The 20,951-nt window shown below is 36.1% G+C and overlaps 1 protein-coding gene across 1 annotated transcript; it reads right to left on the bottom strand.

The window, feature by feature from the left end:
• Window positions 1-365: 365 nt before the first annotated feature.
• Window positions 366-20,618, bottom strand: OSGIN2 (oxidative stress induced growth inhibitor family member 2; the record flags this gene model as incomplete). Its single annotated transcript, XM_079722822.1, has 6 exons — window positions 366-1,401; window positions 4,435-4,526; window positions 7,079-7,270; window positions 7,834-7,970; window positions 13,833-13,987; window positions 20,575-20,618. The coding sequence occupies 6 exons, from the start codon at window positions 20,616-20,618 to the stop codon at window positions 366-368; spliced, it is 1,656 nt and encodes a 551-aa protein (XP_079578948.1).
• Between the last annotated feature and the right edge of the window lie 333 nt (window positions 20,619-20,951).

The raw sequence follows: 20,951 nt of genomic DNA, 5'->3' as shown, positions 1-20,951 counted from the left end.
GTGAGGGAAACCTCTGGCCTAATGACTGTGGTTATATAGATTCAATGCTGTTATATTTTGTAATCAAACAAAAATAACCAACAATGATCACAAAAAATAAGTCTTGGAAGAAAAGAATGTTTTAGTTAAGTGAAAACTTAAAGTATACCAAATTGGCAGTGTTTCTATTTGTCTGACAGTTGACACCTTTGATACATTATAATGTAATCAGGACACCAAATTCTGGTAACTTTAAAAAATAGTTACTATAGCTTGAGGCTCTCCCAGTTAATTCAAGTTCAGAAAATTCAAGCCAGTACACTGTAAAACCACTATTAAAAATCTTTAATGGTAAAGTGTTCATATAAATTACTTGTAAACCTGCTCTAAGCTATCCCATCTCCTCCTCCTCTTTCAACAAATAAATGCTGCTTTTTTTTCTTCTGTCTTGTAGCTAAACAGCGTGTAACACCCAGTGCCCCTCCCTTTAAAAATCGAACAAAATTGTCTCCAACCAAAGGACCCAATGCAAAAAGGTTGGCTTCTTTAACACACTCATATGTATATGCATCTATTTCCACAGGATTACCCTTACATGTGATTGGCTGGCTTGAGTTGTGGCCTAGGTAACACCCTTGCTCCTTCAGAAAGGACAGATTGGGATGAGAACCTATCAGTACTACTGCTGCAGAGAGCTTAAATATTTTCTTCAATCCAGAGATATTTTGAAGAATGCATTTCATGTCCGACTTAAAGGAAAGCACATGGTGCTCAGGAAAACTGGTATAATCAGATAAAAGATTTGAGTCTAAAGAATATGACTGAGTACACATCATATGATAGACTTTATGGTATTCTGGATAAAGCTTTTTGGGAAGCTGTTTGAAAATTAAGCTTGGATCAGTTACTCGTCTGCGAAATACATGAATCACAGGGACATTATTGTTGTAAGCACACAGTACTGCATCAGCTGCGGTAAGCCCAGAACCTACAATTAACACTGGATCCACTTTGCCACACAACTTTCCTTTGCTTATAGCGGCTCCAAATTCAGGCATTGAATGAAACACAAAAGGAAAATCTTCCCCATCAATTTCCAAACGGCCAGGAGAATCCAATGTTCCAGTTGCCAGAGCTACATTTTCAGCAAAGAGACAGAAGGGAATATGGGAACCATCTCTTATTCGCTGATAACCCCTGATTTCCCAGTTTCTCTTGGTAAATTTTGACTTCTCTATCTGTAAATGCTGTGTTGAAATATCTCTGTCTTGACCATTATTATCAACTTGATCTCTGTAGAGTCTTGATACAGAGGTAATGTAAGTATTCTCTCTGAAATTCTTCTGAAGACCCATGACTTTTACATAATGTTTATAGTAGCGAGCTATTTCCTCTGGCATAACTCTATCCCCTTTTAGGTTCCTATAAAAAGTAAAGGAAAAATATTCTATGAGGATAATACTTTTAGTTTCCATGATTAGTACTTCTCCATCTAGTAAACTATTACATCTTTTTAATTTCTCTGGACTGTCCAAGCTAAAGCTAACACTTACCATAACACTTTACAAAGAAAGAAAGCCTTTCCTTTTCTTTAAAAATGTTAATAAATTAGTTTATCAATGGAGGAAGTCCCATGAGGGTAGAGACTGTATTTAATGCATCTTTGTTTCCCCAATGCCTTGTATAAGTATCTGTTCAGATTAGCTGCCTTTATCAATAAACTTTTATTAAATAAATGGATTAAAATGTGGATATCTGAAAATTAGACTATTTTAGTCTATGTCACAATTGTAATCTAAATAATTCAGTCTATAGCTATACTATTCAGTCTGTATTCTACTTAACTGTAGACTGAATTGTTTACAACCATTGAGATATTACAGGTCTGACTGCAATACATATACTTCTCAAAGATAATATCTAGACACAATTTTTAATAAGTTGCTTTCTGTTTTCCTAATGACCAAAAATAATTCAGATCAGTCTTTTGCTGAACAAAATCATATTTAAGTAGATAACCGTTCTCTCTGTGTTTTCCTACTCATAAAGAGATCTATAAATATAAGCTGCTCTCTATGAAAAAAGCACGTTAATACATCTTTTATTTTCCACTTGAAATTTAAAGCAATGGGCGTTAGTATCATTAAACAATGCCCCAATTAGAAATGAGTAGAAATAAAAACACCAAATCAGGGAATTCCCTGGTGGTCCAGTGGTAAGGACTCTGTGCTTTCACTGCCAAAGGCCCGGGTTCGATCCCTGGTTGGGGAACTAAGATCCCATAAGCCATGCAGTGGGGCCAAGAAAACCCATAAAAAACACCAAATCATTTCACATAATTCAGTGTAACTTGTAACTGGAAGAAGTTCAAAGTTTAATGACTATAATAATTGAGATTTAGAATGTATTAACTCTCAATTTGTACAGAAACCCTATGTAATAGTTACTATTACTATCATCTTCATTTTGCAAACTAGGAAGTTGATAGCTAGTTTAAGTTATTTGACCAAGGTCATAACATTAGAAGGTACAGAGTCAGGATTTAAACCCTGCCAATCTCTAGAGGTCTAAGAGTCTTAACACTATGCAAGGGCAGGAACTAAAGCTAATATTTATCACAAGATTCATTTTCACATATTACTTAAACACACAATATGCTCAATTTAGAAGGATGAACACTCTGGTATGTAAATCATAAAGCTTTCTTTCCCTTTCTTACCCACATCATAAAGGGAAAAATATGTTGAGCGATTTCACTTTCTTACTTATGAAAATCAAGAACTTGTACAAACCATAATTCAAAAAGAGACATGTACCAAAATGTTCATAGCAGCCCTATTTACAATAGCCCGGAGATGGAAACAACCTAAGTGTCCATCATCGGATGAATGGGTAAAGAAGATGTGGCACATATATACAATGGAATATTACTCAGCCATAAAAAGAAATGAAATTGAGCTATTTGTAATGAGGTGGATGGACCTAGAGTCTGTCATACAGAGTGAAGTAAGTCAGAAAGAGAAAGACAAATACTGTATGCTGACACATATATATGGAATTTAAGAAAAAAAAATGTCATGAAGAACATAGGGGTAAGACAGGAATAAAGACACAGACCTACTAGAGAATGGACTTGAGGATATGGGGAGGGGGACGGGTAAGCTGTGACAAGGTGAAAGAGCGGCATGGACATATATACACTACCAAACGTAAGGTAGATAGCTAGTGGGAAGCAGCCGCATAGCACAGGGAGATCAGCTCGGTGCTTTGTGACCGCCTGGAGGGGTGGGAGGGAGACGCAAAAGGGAGGGGATATGGGAACATATGTATATGTATAACTGATTAAATTTGTTATAAAGCAAAAAAAAAAAAAGAACTTGTACAATTTGCCTAATTTTGCAACTTAACATTTCAAACCCATATAAAATTCCTTTTTAAAAACCCAAAAGTCATATTTGAAAGGTTTAAATTTACTCTGGTCTAAATTTGCTTTCCTTAAATCTTCTTAAATTAAGGATAATTACTGTAGATTAACATGGTTTCTATCTAACAGAAAGTCAAGCATTCAAACATTACAGCCCTGTTCTAACAAAGGTTGAGTAACTTCCTGCTTTAATTTATTGTTTCTGGCAGCAGTCAAATTAGAGTAGATTCTGTGTATTAGTAGTTCCTATCTATAGGAATGAAAATGGCTTGAAAATGGCTTGAAATTGATAGGGCTTTTCATATTTCTCTTTTTAAATTTTGGGTTCTTTCTCCCAAATAAATACAAAATAAACTTTTATTCTTTCAAGTTGAGATTTTCATATTTTCTTTGTTTTAAAATTAATTTTCATTGAAGTATAGTTGTTTTACAATGTTGTGTTAGGGGATTTTCATATTTTCTATTCTCATATTTTAGTATTCTTATTAAATATTTACCTCTACAGCCAAGTAGGCAATCACATCACGGATTCTATTTTATTCCATCATTCTAAATTATTCATTATATATATTCTGGTTTCTCTTCAGATCATATAAATCTTAAGCTTTTTAAAATTATTCATTATATATACTCTTCTACTCTGAAAAGTCAAATAATTTAGGTATGTATACATGAGATATGCATACATGAAGTTATATATCCATTCATAAAAATAAGTTATATATATCCACTCATAAAAATAAGTAAATAAGGAAAGGATATGTACGTGGACAAGAAAGTAACAAAACAGAGTGGTTTAACAGGAGAGTGGGATAAAACTATGATTAACAATCTGTAGACAAGCCCTTACTTCTGTGTGCTTAGTTTTATAAAATCTCTAAATAGAAACTAGCTCATAACCACTGCTGCAAAGAGGTTTTATTTGAAAGACACATGCATCAATATTATTCATCTAAGACAGGATCACAACTAGTTTGAGATTTGCTGACAGACCCCATTGTACACCAAAATTTTAATAGTTTTATCTTTACCTTCGTTTGCTAGATACCCAATCTTTAAATTTAAGTCCAGGTAGCTCCATCCAATTTCCAAAGCTGATTGTCAACATCGAGCCTTCCATATTCTATTTGAATAAAAAATGTACAATCAAAAAACACATTTTATCAGTAACAAATTTTTTTTTTTTTTTTTTTTAACCAAAGCCATCTCATTTACTATAATTAAGTCTGGATAAGCAGAGCTCAAAGAAGTCCTAAATGGTTGTGTAAATCACCTCTGGAAATTTATTCCAATTAACTTTCAAATATTTTCAACACTTGGTAGTATCTATACTCCTTCTTTCATGTAATTATACATTTATAAATCAGATTTACAATATTACCCAATGCCTATAATCAACATAATTAGATGCAGAATATCGTGTTAGAGGAGCATATCAGTATTTTCACTTTAAACAAAAGGGGAAAAGTTCATTCATTTCTAACACTTTAAATGTCTTTCCATTTTAATATTATTAACAAATTTTTTTTTTTTTTTTTTTGCAGTACGCGGGCCTCTCACTTCTGTGGCCTCTCCCGTTGTGGAGCACAGGCTCTGGACACACAGGCTCAGCAGCCATGGCTCCCGGGCCCAGCCGCTCCGCGGCATGTGGGATCCTCCCAGACCGGGGCACGAACCCGCGTCCCCTGCATCGGCAGGCGGACTCTCAACCACTGCGCCACCAGGGAAGCCCAACACATTTTTTTAAATGGGCAGCAAAATAGCTTCCCCACCCAAATCAATTATGATTGTGAAGTCTAAGCTGGTTTCAATACAGCAGGAATTGCCTTCTAAAACTAGGGAAATAAGTAAGTGGTTGCCTGATTAAGAACAGACTCACTGCTGAGGCTAATGCTGCCTTTAAGGAAGTGAGCCACTTCAAGCTTGCCCTACTTCTACTTTGCTCAGTACAAAGCAAGAAAAGCCCAAGGGCCAAAAGCACCTTTCCCAATGACGTCAACGATCTCTTTCAACCAACTCTTTTAGGCTATGCCTTCTTTTATCTGAACACTTCTTGCCCTGTTTCTACACAGCCCAGTATTGGGAATGGGACTTGTTATTATTATTATTATTGGCTAACATTTATAGAGCACTTACTATGTGTTACGGCTTATAAAGTCATATTATTTGTGAAAGTACAAGATCACCACAGGAAGAGAATGCAGCAAGTTGCCACTGCTTTGAAGCAGGCTGGGCCTGATACTAGGATTAGAACCAAGTTTCAGGTATATATCGCTTTAGCACTGATTCAAATATGTTTTTAGTAATCAAGGCTTATCCATACTTTAACTTTCCTAAATGTAAGTGGGAGAAATGAAGTAACAGAGATCAAATATTGCCTGCATATTTTTCTAAGCAGAAAATATATATGTACAATAAAACCTCAGGAATTTATAGAAGGTTCTCTAAAAACTTAAAAAATGTATTATGGCTTTTTCAATAAATGCAGTTTTATTAAGAATGCTACTTATTAACAAAGCAAATATAAACATGTAAGCTAAAAGGCACAGATATTTTGATAGTTGCTATCCATTACCATAAAGGTAATTAAGATGAAAAAGTCAGTGATATAGTTCATCTATAAAGTCCCCAAATACTCTGAAACAATCATTTGATAAATGTAAACAACTTTTAGCCATATAACATTGCACTAATATAGGAATATCCAACTGAAGTTTATACTAAAGATTTGATATTTAAAGTTAAAATTCCCATGAAGTCTTTATTTCATAACATAGCAAAAATTATTTAACATTTATTTGTACAACAAGTGAGCACTCACCACACACCAGACACTGTACTAACTGCTAAGGACACAGGAGTGAGGAATAATTATTAGTTGCTGCCCACTAATGAAATATGCTGGATCTTTGTGTTGATAGTCCTCTGGTTTAACCTCTGCTATGGACTAAATTGTATCACCCCCCCAAATACACATGCTGAAACCCTAACCCCCCAACGTTATGGCGTTTGGAGATGGGGCCTTTGGAAGGTAATTAGGGCTAGCTGAGGTCATGAGGCTGATGCCCTCATAACAGGATTAGTGGCTTTACAAGAACAGAGTTCACACACTCTTTGTTACATAAGGATACGCAAGAAAGCAGCTGTCTGCAAGCCAGAAAAAGAGCCCTCACCACAAACTGAATCATCTGGCACCTTGATCTTGGATTTTCCAGCCTTCACAGTGTGAAATCTGTTGTTTAAGACACTCAGTCTATGGTATTTTACTTTAGCAGCCCAAGCAGACTAATACAATTTTTTTCTTTTACATTTTTCATTTAAGATCTTGAAAATGTAGGGAAATAATACATATTAGAATGAAATACTGTGTGAGATTTTGTAAACTCTACAATGAATAAGTGAATTAAAAATGTTTTACTATGCAAAACATCTTGAAATATTTTATGTATAATTCTTAGAGAAACACTTATTCTAAGACAATATCACTAATCAAATTTGGCTTAATTTCTACTAGTAATTAATTCATATGTATCCAAACACATTAAAATTCTCAGATAAAGATGTGGTAATCATCATATATAATATTATATCATAATGTTTAAGAATCAAAATGGTCTTATCAAGATGACGTATAATAATTCACATTCACTAAAATGCTAAGGAAAATATACTCACATGCCAAGCTCCACCAGGTGGACCTTTACCAAGAACTAAGTGAGGGATATAATGATGCTGTTCTAATTTCCAATGCAAAATGGATGGATAATCATACCCAAAGTCAGCATCTGGATGAAGAAGTGCGTCGAAAAGTACTGCAACAGGATTGGATGATCGACCCTCAAGGCCCTCAGACAAGTACTCTAAGTCCTGAATTTTTTTTTAAAAAAAGAAAGAAAAAAGGCAGATAGAGTTTGGAAAAACAAACAAAAAAACTCCAGCTAACATAATAATAGTGAAGACCATTTATTATAATCCAGCATTTCCCATAGAGTGTGCTATAAAACACTGACGTTCCTTGAGATCTTAATAGATTCTCTGGTCAAATAAGTATGGGAAAATGTTGGGTTTCAAAAAGCTAATCAGATCGTTTTACTACAAAACTTGAAGATGCCTTTAATATGCTAGTATGCCTTACTATGTCTACCATGACACTCTAATAATAAAAAGCAGCATTTCCCAAACTTACCAGAGCATAGAGCACATATTAAACTCCATCAGGAAATAATTTGCGAAATTCTGCTCTAATTAATTCAGGAAAATAAATGGAAGCAACTCAGCAGAATATATTTACAATTCTAAAATTAAAATGTTAGAAGGTGTTATTTAGAAGAAAAGGTTTTCAGCTAAGAAATACAATGCTTATATAGTAGAAAACTAACCTTGTCTCAGTATAATAAAATTTAAAAGCATCAACATGTGAAAAATAATACCTGATCAACAATGGAAAGATGTCTCGCTTCTTCTAATTTGCTATGTAAGATTGTGTTTGGATGTATTGCTTCTGATGATAAATATGGTCTGTAGCCTGACAGCATATAAGAAAGGCAGATTCCTGAGGGTCCATTTCCTATTAAAAAAAAAAGGTGGAGAGGGGTGTATCTTGCATCTTAATACTCATGTTCTTTGGCTTTTCTGTTTCACAGATGGTTTTTCTCCTTCACAAATTCTTCTTTCTCTAAACTCTCAAAGCCAAGTATTCACAAGAGAAGATTTTTGTCTTCTCTCCTGTTTTCTTTTGGGAGTCTCACCTACTCAAAGCTTCAACTCTCTATGCTACTAACCCTCAAAATTAGATATCTAGGCTGACCTCTTACCCCCAAAAATATATCTCAAATTTCCATATGCCACTTCTTCACCTGACTGAACCACTAATAACTTAATCACAATGTGTTCAAAAGCAAATTCATGAGTTCTTCCATTTTGGTGCCCTCTCCTTTAAACCTCATTCCTTTGCTGGTATGATACTTACCAGCAAAATCCTAAGTTAATCAGGTTCTGGTTTAAATGTATTTTGTCACCTATATCCATTCAGTTGTCTTTGTTATTCTCACTCATATATTCTCACTCAGAAAACAAAAATCTCTTCTTGCTCCTCTTCAAGATTCACCTACTTCAAATAATTTCACATTCTACATTCAAATGAGTTCTCATAACAAGAGTTCTCATTATGTTACCCACGCTATGTTACCCACTCTACCCAAAGCCCTTCATTGCTTGTTTCTTCTATCCAGTGTTCTCCATGTTCTGGTCTCAACCATCTTTCAAGTCCCACCTCCTAATAACTTCCCTCCTGTATTTCTATATCCTTTATCCAAAACCAAACTGGATTTTTTGTTGTTGTTGAACTCCAACAACTACTTTGATTTCTGTAGTTCTTTTAGTCTGGGTTGCCATTTCTCTATTATATCCATCTACCAAAAATTTAATCTATCTGGGACAACTGTAAGCCATCAGAAAAATATCCTGTTCCTTGTCTAATATTTTGCCCCAAATAGAATAAGCTCAAAGATGTAAACATGAAAAGTAACATCATAATATTAGGAAAGAGGTTAATATTTCTACTTATAATGCTGTAGTAAGAAGCCTTTAAGTATGACACAAAACTCAAGACAGAAAGGAAAATAAACCATTTGACTTCATAAAATTTTTTTTAAATGGCAAATATTGGGAGTTAAGATCTGAGGTAAAGAGCTAATTTCCTTGAATCAAAAAGAAAGAGACAAAACTAAAGAAAATCATAATACCAACAGAAATAGAAGAAAAATTTGAGAAAATCCAACAATTATTCATGTAAAAACTCTCAACAAACAACAGAGGGGAAATTCCTTAACTTGATAAAGAGTATCTACAAAAATCCTACAGCTAACATCATAATTAACGGTGAGAAATTAGGGGTTTTTTTTCCCTATAAGATCAAGAAAAGGATGTCTCTTCTCACCATTCCTACTCACCACACACCTTAATGGAAATCCTACCTAATGCACTAAGACCAGAAAAGGAAATTAAAGGTATACAGATTGGGAAAGAAGAAACAAAACTGTCTTTGTTTGTAAATGCCATGATTATCTATGTCAAAAGTCCCAAAGAATTGACCAAAGTAAACTCCTGGAAGTAACAAGCAATTATGTTGCATGAAAAAGGTTAATATATACAAGTCAATTGCTTTCCTACAGACCAGTAATGAACAAGTGGAATGTGAAATTAAATACACAACCCCACTTATATTTGCTAGAAATACTTGGGTATAAGTCTAACAAAATTCACATAAGATCTAAATGAGAAAAACCACAAAACTCTGATGAAAGAGATCAAAGAATATCTAACTGATGGAAAGCTATTCCATGTTCATGGATAGAATGATTCAATATTGTTAAGATGTCAGTTCTTCCCAACTTGATCTACAGATTTGATGCGATCAAAATCAAAATCCCAGCAAGTTACTTTGTGGATATTGGCAAACTGATTCTAAAGTTTAAATGGAAAGGCAAAAGACCCAGAACTGCCAATATAATATTGAAGAACAAAGTTAGGGCTAATACCATCCAACTTCATCTTACTGTAAAACTACAGTCAACAAGACAGTGTGGAAATGAAAGAATATATAAATGAATGGAACAGAACAGACAGCCAAGAGATAGATCCTCACAAATACAGTCAACTTTTTTTTTTTTTTTTTTTTTTTTGCGGTACGCGGGCCTCTCACCACTGTGGCCTCTCCCGTTGCGGAGCACAGGCTCCGGATGCGCAGGCTCAGCGGCCATGGCTCACGGGACCAGCCGCTCCGCGGCATGTGGGATCCTCCGGACCGGGGCACAAACCCGTGTCCCCTGCATCGGCAGGCGGACTCCCAACCACTGTGCCACCAGGGAAGCCCCCAGTCAACTTATTTTTGACAAAAGAGCAAAGGCAATGCAATGGAGAAAGGATAACCTTTTCAACAAATGGTACTAGAACAACTGGACATCTACATGTAAAAAATGTGAATCTAGATATTAACTTTATATCTTTACAAAAATGAATTAAAACAGATTATAGACCTAAATATAAAACACAAAATTATAAAACATCTAGAAAATAACTATGAGAAAATCTAGGTGACGCTGGGTTTGGTAATGAGTTTTTAGATATAACACCAAAAGCAAGATCTATGAAAGAAAAAAATTGGTATGCAGGACTTCTTAAAATTTATGCTCTGCCAAGTCACTGTTAAGAGAATGAAAAGGCAAGTCACAGACTAGGAGCAAATATCTGCAAAACATGTATTTGATAAAGTACTTGTTTCTAACATATACAAAGAACTCTTAAATCTCAACCATAAGAAAACCACCAACACAATCAATTAAAAAGTAGGGAAGGGGCTTCCCTGGTGGCGCAGTGGTTGAGAGTCCGCCTGCCGATGCAGGGGACACGGGTTCGTGCCCCGGTCTGGGAGGATCCCACATGCCGCGGAGCGGCTTGGCCCATGAGCCATGGCCATTGAGCCTGCGTGTCCGGAGCCTGTGCTCCGCAACGGGAGAGGCCACAACAGTGAGAGGCCCACATACCGCAAAAAAAAAAAAAAAAAAAAAAAAAAAAAAAAAAAAAAGTAGGGAAAAGTTCTGTACCTCAAGGTATAGAGATGGAATATAAGCATATGAGAAATTACTCAACATTGTATATCATTACAGAACTGCAAATTAAAACGAGACACTACACACCTATCAGAATGGCTAAACCCCAAAACACAGACAGTATCAAATGTTTCCAAGGATGTGGAACAACAGGAACTCTCATTCATAGTTGCTGGGAATGCAAAATGATACAGTCACTTTGGAAGACAATTTGACAGTTTCTTAAAAAGCTAAACATAGTCTTAACATATGACCCAGCAATCACACTCCTAGGTGGGTTGAAAACTTAATGGCCATGCAAAAATCTGCACATAAATGTTTGCAGTACTTTACTCATAAATGTCAAACACTGGAAGCAACCAAGATGTGCTTCAATAAGCCAATGGGTAAACTGAAACACCCATACAATGCAATAGTATCCAGTGATAAAAAGAAATGAGTATCAAGCCATGAAAAGACAGAGAGTGATCTTAAATGCATATTGCTAAGTCAAATAAGCCAGTCTGAAAAGGCTACATACAGTGATTCCATATATATGACATTCTGGGAAAGGCAAAACTATAGAGATAGTAAAAGATCAGTGGTTACCAAGGGTTGATAGTTGAAGGAAAGGATGAATGGGTGGAACACAGGAGGTTTTTAGGGCAGTGAAACTATTTTATATGATGTAATAATACATGACATTATACACCCAGCAAAACCCATAGAACTGTACAACCCAAAGAGTGAACCCTAATGTGCACTATAGATTTTAGTTAATAATAATGTATAAAAACAGTGGTTCATCAATTGTGACAAATGTACCACACCAAAGCAAGATGTTAATAAAAGGTATAAAAGGGGGTTGGGAAGGAGAAGAAAAGGAATATATAATAAAGATGTTAATAAAATGTATAAAAGGGGGTTGGGAGAGTATTTACAGAAATATTCTCTGTAATTTCTCTTTCATTTTCCTATAGACTTAAACTGCTCTAAATAAAGCCTATTAAATACTGGCTATACGAAAAATAGTGGGAGTTAATGTCTCAAAGAATCACAAAGAAATAACACTCAAAAGACAATACAAAAAGAATACAAATAAGCAGTTCATAGAGAAATATATACACAGGCAGAATGTGCCCCATCTCCCAAAGATTTCCCATTCTTAACCCCAAGATCCTGAGCATGTTACCTTACAGAGAAAAAGGACTTTGTAGATGTGATTAAATTAAGGACCGTGAGCTGGAGAGAGTAGCCTGGATTATCCAGGTGGGCCCAATCTAATCACACAAGTCCTTAAAAACAGAGACCCTTTCCCACCTGTGGTAAGGAGGAACCCTAACTATGAAAGGTTAAAAGAGAAACAACACTGCTGCTTTGAAGATGCAGAGGGGTCCAGGAGCCAAGGAATACTAGTAGCCTCTAGAAACTGGGAAAGCAAGGAAACATTCTATCTACCCTAGAGCCTCCAAAAGGAATGCAGCCCTGCTGATACCTTGATTTTAGCCCAGTGAGACCAGTGTTGGACTTCTGTTCTATAGAACAGTTAAATACATTTATGTTGTTAAACCCACCAGGTTTGTGGTAATTTGTTATGACAGCAACAGAAAACCAATTACATACATTAAGGAAATTAGCCCTTTATTATGATCAGCTGGCGGTGCTATTGCCAGCAATAATGGCCCTATAAACATGAGGTTGAGCTACGCTTCGGCTAGCTGAGGCAAAATAGGAACAGGTTGCTTTGGGGGAAGTAAGGTGCAGATGAAAGTAGTTTTTCTTTTTCTGACCCTGCCATAGCCCAACTAGAACAAGAAGACAGGTTCCTTTGCCTATGACAAGACATACAGGATGGAAAACCAGGGTTGGATATAAGTGGGAAATGGAACGTGAGATTTAGTTTCCAAGATATCTTGGATTAGAAATACTGCAAACACTGTCAGCTCCCCTAGAGGGGAATCTAGTGTAGAACTATCTTGCTTTCCTTCCTTCCTTCCTTCCTTTATTGAATCTCCTATGGAGAGATGTCAATATGCCAGACAGAGCACAGGACTTCCCTCTCCATTAACTTGAAACAAGTCAAAGAAACTAAGAAGTTGTATGCCATCAAGGTACATTATGTCCCATAATTCCTTCCTTTGGCTTGGTTTCACACTATAGTACTTGTCCAACTTCATGAGTTTGAATATTAGATTAAAGATACATATGACAGGTAATTAAATACATGCAATAAAACAACGTCATAAAATTTTATAATTTTGAATTAGGTTTTACTAATAACTTAATTTTTAATATCTTATATACCTATCTATTGAGGTGGTACAATGGATATATAATAGTAACATATGGTTAAAATATTATAAACCTAACTGTAGAGTACTATAATGTTCTTTATTAACTGAGCACTGACTACTAACTTGCACAGGTTACTCAACTACTGAGTTTCCCTGTCTGTCCATACCCTACAACCTCAGAGGGCTATAGGTTTTAAGGCATAATCCAATAATGTACATAGAATGCTCTATACAGGGCTCTAATAACATTGGTTATCATCATTATCATAATACTGTCATATAAGTAACACAACTGACTACTGATATTTTAAAATAGAATAATATCAACCCTTCAATGAAAAAATGTTCCATTCTAACACAGAATCTAATATCAGATAAATCAATTCCTCTCTCCAAAGATTTGGTTATTGGTTATTTAAAAATATTAAGCAACCTAAGAATACTTTTCAATACAATCCTAAGAACTTGTGCTACGTAACTGTGCACTTATAAAAGTAGTAAGGATCAGAACTGTAATTTTAAGAGATAAAATGCAATAAAACTTACCTATTACTACCACAGGCAAAGTCACTGATGAATCTTCAAGTAAAGAAGTTTCTTCAACTAATGGCATAGCTTTAACTTTTCGCCCCAAATTATCACCAAAATATTGCACTAAGGAATTAAAAATCTCTCCTTCAGTTTCAGGGTCACTATAGTTTCTTTTAAAAGGAAAATATGGAACAAAAACAAAACAACAAATATATAGTCAATATAGCCTTTATAAAAATCTGTCTTTATTCAGATTTTATTTAGGCCATAAAATATTCAATAGTTCCATAAAAGGAGAAAAGAAAATCCTTTTGACTAATGCTTTCAAATTAGTACCTTAGCCACGTCAACGTACACCACTTTGTTAGAAATCCTAAATACAGTGGTCCCTCGGTATCCAAGGGGGGTTGGTTCCAGAACTACCCCAGGATAGGGCAGAGTTCCCCAGGATACACTGACAGATTCCTCACCCCCAGTAATTGGGCTCCCCTAACTTTACATGGCCCCTTTTGGCCAGAACTGATACCCTTTGGATATGGCTACTTAGGAAAGCCCCTCCTCACACTGCAAGCCTGCCTCTGAAAGAAGTCTTATGCTCAATCCATCCCTTTCAGAGCATTCCAACTCCCACCACTGATCAGATCCAGATGTACTAGCTGTCTTGCCTTCTGCTTCTTGACAACTGAACTCAACTTGAGTATATTATACTTGGGTCTGTCCCTGATATTTCTCCAAAGTGTGTGCCCAGGACAGGTTCCCCAGCTTCCTTTGGATGCTTCTGATTAGTCCTTTTAGGTATCCAGGCCTCATTAATATTATGGTGGTTGTAAAGGCCACAGTTCTTTTTCAGGAGATGCAGACATCATGGCCAGTATCCTCCTGACATCCCTATCTCAAACACTGTTGCTTCCATATATGTAACCTGGAATTTAATTAATAAAAACGATCATCACTCTGAGAGTCTGGTAATTAAAAAGATATCTCCTTCTTCAAACCCTAACAAATGTTTCACATTAATAAAAGGGCAGATATGCTGGGGGTTACAGTCAACTTGAGACTATATAAATATTAAACTAGACACTTGAATATTATCTGATATCCTGTACACTCTGAGAACAAACTGATAATCCTCTGAATGACTGAATGAAGGTACTTTAGCAGTTACTACCATATTTGATATTATAAGCAAAACTCAATGATCTAAAATGCCTTGGCCAGTTTCTTAAGTCTACAAATAAACACTGTGAAACAAATATTTAATATTTAAATTCCTTAAGAACAAAAAAATCATGGCTAGAAGAGAAGTGTTGGCTTAAACTCTGAATCACTTTTACTTAAAGGTACAGTAGAATTCATTTTTTAAATAACTTATTAAGAGGCATTTAATATTCTAAGTCAAGATGTCTCAAGAAACCTTTTTTTTTCTGGCAGGCCTCAGAATTTTAATATAGCTATCAATTCTATAATTTGACTATACCTTTTGTTTTGAATTTTATTTATTTTTGTACAGCAGGTTCTTACTATTTATCTATTTTATACATATTAGTAAATCCCAATCTCCCAATCATATATGTCAATCCCAATCTCCCAATTCATCCCACCGCCACCAACCCCCTGACTATACATTTTACAAGGATCTTTCATTACACTGGACTAGTCTTCTCAAATAACTGGTTTATACTTAAGAAAAAAGAGGTTAAGACAATTAGAAATAAAATGCCTCCTCTGTTAGGCTTCTATTAATCAAGAAAGACAAAGTTTTCAAGAGCTCAAAAACATCAGATCATCTGATCAGGCCTTAGACCAAGGTAAATAAATAGAGGAAACTTGGTAATGCTTTAAAAAAAAAAAAAAAGACCTTTAATGAGATAAAATTCACATATAAAATTCACCCTTTCATTTATTTTTTTTGGTGGCACCACTTGGCATGTGGGATCTTAGTTTCCTGACAGAGATTGAACCCACGCCCCCTGGAGTGGAAGCACAGAGTCTTAACCACTGGACTGCCAGGGAAGTCCAAAATTCACCCTTTTAAAGTGTACAATTCAGGGCTCTAAGTAGTCACAAGGTTTTGCAATCACTACCAATAACTTCAGAGACATTTTATCACCCTAAAAGTATATGCTGCACCCATTAGCACTCATTCCTCATTCTTCCCTCCCCGCAGCCATTGGCAGCCACTAATCTACTATCTTACTGATATGCCTACTCTGGAAATTTCAAATAAATGGAACTCCTCATACATTATGTAGCCTTTTGTGTCTGGCTTCTTCCACATAGCATGTTTTCAAGGTTCACCCAGGTGGTAGGATGTATTGGTACTTCATTCCTTTTTATGCCTGAATAATATTCCATTGTATATTACCCACTCATGAGCTGATAAACATTTGGATGGTTTCCACTTTTTGGCTATTACAAATATGCTATGAACATTCATGTATAAATTTTTGTGTGGACAAATGTTTTCATTTCTCTTAGGAGTGCATGCAATGGCTGGGCTGTAAACTCTGTTTAACATCTTGAGGAATTAGCAAACTATTTTCCCAAGTGTGCATCATCTTACATTCCCACCAGTGAAATGAGGGTCCCAATGTCTCCACATCCTCGCCAGCATGTTATTTTTTGTTTTTTATTTTAGCCATTCTAGTAGGTATAAAGGAGCATCTCATTGCAGTTTTCATTAGCATTTCCCTAATGACTAATAATGTTAAGCATCTTTTCATGTGCTTATTGGCCATCTGTATATCTTCTTCAGAGAATAATTCAAATTATTTGCCCACTTTCCAACTGGGCTGTCTTTTTTATTGTTGAGTTTAAAAAATTCTTTATATGTCCTGGATACAAGTCCCTTTTTGGATACATGATTTGTAAATATTTTCTCCCATTTTGTGGGTTGTCTTTTCACTGTCTTTATATTGTCTTTTAAATCACAAAAGTTTTCATTTTCAATCAAGTCCAATTTATTTTTTTCTTTTGTTGCTGTACTTTTGGTGTCATATCTAAGAAAGCACTGCCTAATCTAAGATTACAAACCTGTTTTCTTCTATGAGTTTTATAGCTCTAGTTCTTAAATTTAGGTCTTTCATCCATTTTGAGTTAACGTTTATATATAGTATGAGGTAGCAGTCCAACTTCATTCTTCTGCTTGTGAATATCCATCTGTCTTGGCATCATTTGTTGAAAAGACTGATATTTCCCTTTTGTCTTGGGATCCCACAGAAACCAACTGACAACAAATGAAGGGAATTATTTCTGGACTCTTAATTCTATTCCATTGATCTATGTTTATCTTTATGCCAACGTAACACTGTCTTGATTACAGTTTCTTTGTGTAAGTTGTAAAATTAGGAAGTGTGAATCCTCCAACTTTGTTCTTTTTGCAAGATTGTCTTGGCTATTCTGGGTTCCTTGTAATTCCATGTGACTTTTAGGATCTGCTCATCAATTTCTGAAAAAAAAAAGGCAGCTAGGATTTTGATAGGATTACACTGAATTTGTAGATAAATTCAAGGAATATTGCCATTATTGCCATCTTAAGAATACTAAGCTTTTCAATCCATGAACATGGGATTCCTTACCATTTATTTAGGCCTCCTTTCATTCTTTTCAATGTTTTCTAGTTTTCAATGTACAAGTTTCACTTTTCTTCTGTTAAATTTATTCCTAAATATTTCATTCTCTTTGATGCTAGTATAAATTGAATTGTTTTATCAATTTCATTGTCAGATTGTTCATTGTAAGTGTACAGAAATACAATTGATTTTTGTATGTTGATCTTGTATTCTGCAATATCACTGAATTCATTTATTAGATCTAGTAGGTTTTTTTTTTGTGTGTGTGGGCCTCAAGCAATTTGACACTAGTCTCTCCCAAGACTCAAGTAGAGTATATAGAGCCAAAGTTTTAGTTTATCTTAATTCTCCAGAGTACACGTAATTTGTTCTGATTCTCTACTAACTGGTCATACGTATAATCTTTGTGTATATAATCCATAATATTGGTATAAACTATTTGTAATAAACTTGCATGGTACTTAATAAATACTGGTTTAACACAGGCATGAAAAACTGAATCAAGAGAAGAAATGAAAATAAGGTTCACTGAATTTACATAAAGCAACAATGAAACAAAGACCTATTAGTAAGTATTCTTTCTAAAAAATTCAGTCTAAACTATAAATTTAGTATTGCTGTACATATTTTACAGTATATGCATACTATATGCATACTGTGTTCACAGGTCTATGAATAGTGAAAATTTCCACTGCAGATATCCAATGTGCTGAATGTTTGTTCTATTTAAAACAAGTATTTGAGTAATAAAAAAAATCTACTTAAAAAAAATCTACTTTTCCCTTATTTGAGGCAATAAATTGGAAAATATAATTAAATTTTAGGAAATAGTAAAGAAGAGCACTATACACATATGCAAAAATAGTTACCTTATTCTTAGGCATCAAATTAGAAGACTATTTGAAATTTCAGATGATTTTAGATGCCTTCCATGTTTTGTTTTTGAAACATTATGGTCCAAAGACTCAAAACAAATTTAAAAGGATGGCACAGACATAATATTTGAATAACAAAACACTTTTCTCACACCTAGCAATACTTTTCTAAATGATCCTTCAAAATGAAATGCTTTACTACCTGAGTTTAGTCTTTGGAAGCATGAGCTTAGAATTTACCAAATTGATACTACCATAAGAAAAGAAGGTTCTAAAGTCACAAAGGAAGTCAGTCACACTCTCTATCTTCTAGAACAGGAAGTATGGAAGTTGGAAAGTTAGGAGACAGTTCTCTCACAATATTTATTCTTTCAGATATAAGGCAAGATCCAAAATGTAGACACTGTCACAATTGGTTTTAAAATGTGTTCCTAATGAAATTTCTCAAAAAAAAAATTGTGTTAGTAAATTATAAACCTTCTCCTAAGGAAATGTTTTAATTATTAAATAAACGTTTTCTTTTTTAAATTTTAGATAAGATAGAGCTGTTTATACAATGGAAATATGGTTTATCAATCACAATTTTTATTCTTTGGCTAGCAGGCTTGTTTTCCCTTATCCCTCAAGATCAAAATATAGCAAATACCTTGTTTTCACCTCCTCCTCCACATTTCTGTACAAGGACGTAAGCACATGATATTCACTACCTAGGGTTAGTTGAACACGTATGAATCCCAAGCTGTGTCCTTAGAATTCAACTGTACCAAAAGGTGTCAAAAGGCTTTTGGACAGTACTTTCTAAAAGGCATATTATTTTCTCAGGGGCTTCAGTTTAACAAGTTTTCACTAGGGGAACTTGTTTTCTAAAGTTCTCCAAAGTGGATCTGATACTCTCAAATCACTGTCAAGTAGGTAACACACAAATTTACCTAGAATTTAAAATCCAGCAGTTTATTACATAAAATAATTTTTAATATCCAGAATTTAGAGACTCCTACAAAACTCACTGAGAAGGTAGGCAAGCCTGGATTGCTGCTCTAGTTCAACAGGAATTCTGAGTCTTTTCTGTGCGTTACACCCCTTTTGCAATTTGGTGAAGCCTCCGGACCTCTTCTTTGAATAATATTATTAAACACATAACAGGATTTACAAGGAAACTAAAAAGTAACTTGGAATGTTCTTATGTATTCCTCTATCGTATTAAATAACAAGTTCAGTGATGTAAAATAATTAGTGTAATCTTGAAAAAATAAATAAACACTATTTCTAGGTATCTGCAACAATTAATGTGGTATGAAAATATTTGTGATTTCTATTCATGACAAAGTCAAAAATACTACCGTGATTTACTGCTTATATTTACAGTTGAAGAAAACAGATTTTGGTTAAAGTTGAGTGAAAATTCCTGGTACCTTTCTTTACATCCAAGTTCACTGGCCACCTAGTCTATATATGCAGCCCAATTTAAGAACTCTGATCAGAATTTCACATTTTACAAAAGACGTTTTGCATATCATTATTCTAGCACATTCGTGTATATATAAGGCAAGGCACTTTACTAAAGTCTTCGCTAAGCTTCTCTTTTCTTCACCACAAGGTTAAAACTAGTTTCAAGTTGCTTTCGGTCTTTCTCTCCATAACTGAATGAAATGTTGGCCAACTGTGCTAGATCTAGTACATAAACTTTTATTTTAAAATGTATTATCCGTATCACCCCTAAAAACGTTCCTCATAATGTTAGTCTAGAATCGCCACATTTTTCAAATTTCTACAATATATATGACTTACAATGATTGACATCTTAAAAGTCAGAAACATATCTGTAGCTAGAACATCACATTTTAAACATAGCTCCCTGCCTCCCTTCAACCCAGTAACTTAGGTTATTAGATTTTTTTTTTAAGAAAAAGAATGTTTAAGGTGTTTGGGGGGCTGGGAGAACCTCACAACCCTTCACTAAAACTTTGCACTACTTTTAAGTCTCAGTTCGCCGTAACCGACTAGATCCGGGCCTAGCCGGTCCCGCAGTCCCGTGACTGGCACGGTCCGGGGAGAGGAAAAGGGGACAACAGAGGAGAGTCCCCCAGAGCCAGGAGCCAAGGCGGGGAACCTCGACTAGACAGGAACCGGGAGGAAGCAGCAGCCGAGGCGGGAGGCCTCTGCAGTTCAGGCGCTTGCCTTCCACCACCGACCCGTCCCCGACTCCCTAACCCACGCGGCCTCTACCCATTTCGGCCCCTGCCCTGCCGCAGGGCCCCGCAGCACTCTACCCTCCGCCTGCCCCCTTTTCTTCCACGGTGGAGAAGTCACCTGAAATGACCGGCCAGGGAGCAGCGGCAGCACCACACGGGCATGGAGCGCGGCGCACGGGGCGCCCGAGCGCGACCGCCACGGCCACCTCCCTCGGCGGGGTTGCCCGTTCGGGACGCCCGCCCGGTTACGGGGTCCTCGGGGCGCCCGCGCCCCGCGCCTAGCCGTTGCCGCGGCTGCCAGAAGCTGCGGTTCAGCAGCCGGCCGGGCTCTGGAGCACCCAAGCCCGCTTCAGGAAAGCGGCTTCCGCTCCTCGACTACTGGCAGCCGGACGCCGGCGGCCGATGATCTCTGGGCGCCGCGATGGGGGCGGAACGGGGCGGGGACGCTGCGACGGCTGCGGCGGAGGCGGGCGGGCTCCTCCTCGCAGGTGCGGA

Source organism: Hyperoodon ampullatus, assembly GCF_949752795.1.
Source record: "Hyperoodon ampullatus genome assembly, chromosome: 17".
NCBI lineage: Eukaryota > Metazoa > Chordata > Mammalia > Artiodactyla > Ziphiidae > Hyperoodon > Hyperoodon ampullatus.
This window is presented reverse-complemented; position numbering and strand designations above follow the sequence as displayed.